Source organism: Hevea brasiliensis, chromosome 12 (genome assembly GCF_030052815.1).
Source record: "Hevea brasiliensis isolate MT/VB/25A 57/8 chromosome 12, ASM3005281v1, whole genome shotgun sequence".
Classification (NCBI taxonomy): domain Eukaryota; kingdom Viridiplantae; phylum Streptophyta; class Magnoliopsida; order Malpighiales; family Euphorbiaceae; genus Hevea; species Hevea brasiliensis.
Genome location: NC_079504.1, coordinates 16,384,648 through 16,387,611, shown reverse-complemented (window position 1 = coordinate 16,387,611; position 2,964 = coordinate 16,384,648). Strand labels below are relative to the sequence as shown.

Sequence of the window (2,964 nt, the reverse complement as noted above, 5' to 3'; positions counted from 1 at the left end):
GGCATGAGCTAAAGAGTGACGTAGATATGAATCTAATTTAAGAAATGTTGAATTCTACCTACACATTTCCATTAAAAAAAAAAAAATATTGCATTACCATACATGTCATATTGCTGTATAAATTCAATTTATCACTTACTATTTACTACTTACTATTTTTATTAAAACTATTATACTTTATGCAATTATGGGTTCAATTAAGAATTTTTTTATAAAAATAATTTGTATATCAAATGAAATGTTAATTTGATTTAAATCAACACAATGAATTTAAAAAGTACAAGTTGCTTAAGAGTTTTGATCAATAAGTGAATATAGAAAGAGAAAATAGGACATTAGAATGGACTGCAAAGATAAGATGATACCATGAAATTAAAAATTTATTTTATATAAATTGGCTTGATTCAATTGATATTTTTTTTAGTATCAAAGCCAAAACAAAATTGAATTGTTGAAAAAATAATAAAAAAATGTTGAAAATTAAAATAATTAATTTTAATAGGAAAAACCAAATTTTATCCATTCGGTTTGATTTTTCAACTTAAACTGGATAATATCCTTAGTATTAATTAGCCCCATAAGTTTATAGTAATTTTTCAAAAAATATCATCTCTTTAATTTATGGTCTTTGATAAATCCGTCAAATCACCGTTAATTTGATGAATTACAGCAACATCACTATTAATTTGACAAATCTCAATAAATGATATGAATTTCTCCCTATAAATTTATTACTAATGAGGCATCACTTGTATTTGCAGCCCTAAATTTGTTAGAGAATTAGCAATGTTAGAGAATCAGTCTGATAAGAAGCCTACTGCTTCAGCCACTAAAGTGAGAGAAGCAAAGAAAAGAAGGGTGACACTAAATTCACCGTCAAGATCAATCTTAGAGGTGAGAAGCATTTCATCATCATCAAAATCAGTCCCTCATGATCTTATATTTGGTATATTCACAAGACTTCCAGTCAAATCTCTTATTCGATTCAAGTGTATAGCCAAATTTTACTCCACTACCATAACTAACCCATCATTTGCACTTGTGCATCAACCCTATCTCGAGCCAAAACCAAGCCTCCTCTTCACTTGCTCCACCAAACATCAGTCAACACAGATCTTCTTTGCGGTGAGTCAAAATGGTAATCGAGCCACTCATTTATTAACTATCCCTCCTCGTTTTTCTCGTTATACCACACAATCAGTTAATGGTATATTGTGCATGGATTTTGGCATTTGTGCAACAATTTGCAATCCTAGCACAAGGCAAGCCATTAGTCTCCCATTCCCCTTTCCAAAGAACTCATTCATTGCTTCCACCACCAACTTTTATGTAAACTTTTTGGGGTTCAATCCTAATGATAAGCAGTACAAGGTCTTGAACTCATGGGGGAATTATAAAATGGGTACTACGGAATATATGGTTTTCACATTAGGGACAAAGAAATGGCGACGAGTGCATGGTGGCCCTAATTACTTTGCTCAAAGGGAAAGCATTTGCATAAGTGGGATTATCTTCTTTAGGAGTTGGATGAGCTTAGGAACCATTAATCAAGTGGCGGCTCTAGTTTCTTTTGATGTCCAAACTGAAAGTTTTCGAGTGATCAATCTTCCTAGAGGTGCACCACACAATGTAGATACATCTTGTTTGATTCAACTGGAAGGGCGTTTGGTTATAATTGATTACCGACTTGATCGTGAGCATTATTGTTTGTGGCTACTAGAGGACTACTGTAATGAGATTTGGGCCAAGCGTTACATCACCTTTCCATCATATTTGGAGAAAAGAATAACTGGACTCAACTTTGTTGTTTCAGGAACCATTGATACAGGTGAGATTACAATGGCAGCTCAATGCTTATCCACACCATTTTCACCCTTTACTGTGTTTTACTATAATCCATCAAGAGGTAATTTTAGGAGAGTCGGAATATTTGGTCTGCCTAATTATAATGCTTTTAATATGTCTTGCAATTATGTCACAGTCACTAATTATGTCGAGAATATCTTGCCTTTATGTCAACAAGCTAGCTAGTTATTCTTTTGCAGCAAGAAACTGATCTGGCTTGAAGGATGGGGTGGCTAGCTGCTTGGCTCCTATATGTTTTCCAAATAGTATGTATTATTTAATTGCAACTTAAGAATAATGTATGTGGAATTGCTTTGGTGTTCATAGATTAGCTATGTATACTTTGTGAGGTTGTGATGTTATAATACTTAATCTACAAACTTGTTTAATAATTGTCTTTCTTTCGCTTTTAACGAATCATATAAAAATCTTGAGAAAGAAAAAATCATACTTATCTAAAATCTATGAGCTAACTACTAAGCTTTGGTGTTCCTAATGGGGCTACTAAAAGCAATCCACTTGAAATACCCATAGAGCTGCTTAGTTATTGTTTTACAAATAGGTGGGCTCTTATTGGATTATGAAATGGATGAGACACTAAAAACACAGTTCATAACTCTGCCTTAACCCTTTGTTTGGATGGCAAATAGATGCTATTTATATTTACAAATAAATGAGAAAAATGAAGGTAAATTATATTTCACAATTTCCTTCGTACGTAAAATATTTCTCACCAATTTAGAGGTAAATGGCAAGAATTAGATACTGCTATATATCTATATTTATAAACTATATACATATACACAAATAAAAATGTATCTATAGCGACAACTGTATATATTTATCGTTAATAATATAAATTAGTAATAAAAATCTATCGCTAATTACCTTATCAACAATGTATTTGTTGCTAAAACTTTTAGCAGTAATAAGCTATTTTTTACAATGTCATCGGTAATCATTTTTAGTGACAATTTATTTATCGCTAATACTTTTAATAGCAAGAAGATATTCTATACAAATTCATCACTAATAAATTTTAGTGATTAGTTATCTATCATTAATACTTTCAACAATAAGAAGCAATTCAATACAAATTTATCGCTAATAATGTATAGT

At 31.3% G+C, this 2,964-nt stretch overlaps 1 protein-coding gene across 1 annotated transcript; it reads left to right on the top strand.

The window, feature by feature from the left end:
- The first annotated feature begins 786 nt into the window (after positions 1 to 786).
- Positions 787 to 2,031, top strand: LOC110651634 (F-box protein At1g30790-like). Its single transcript, XM_058130564.1, has one exon. The coding sequence runs from the start codon at positions 787 to 789 to the stop codon at positions 2,029 to 2,031; it is 1,245 nt and encodes a 414-aa protein (XP_057986547.1).
- The last annotated feature ends 933 nt before the right edge of the window (positions 2,032 to 2,964 follow it).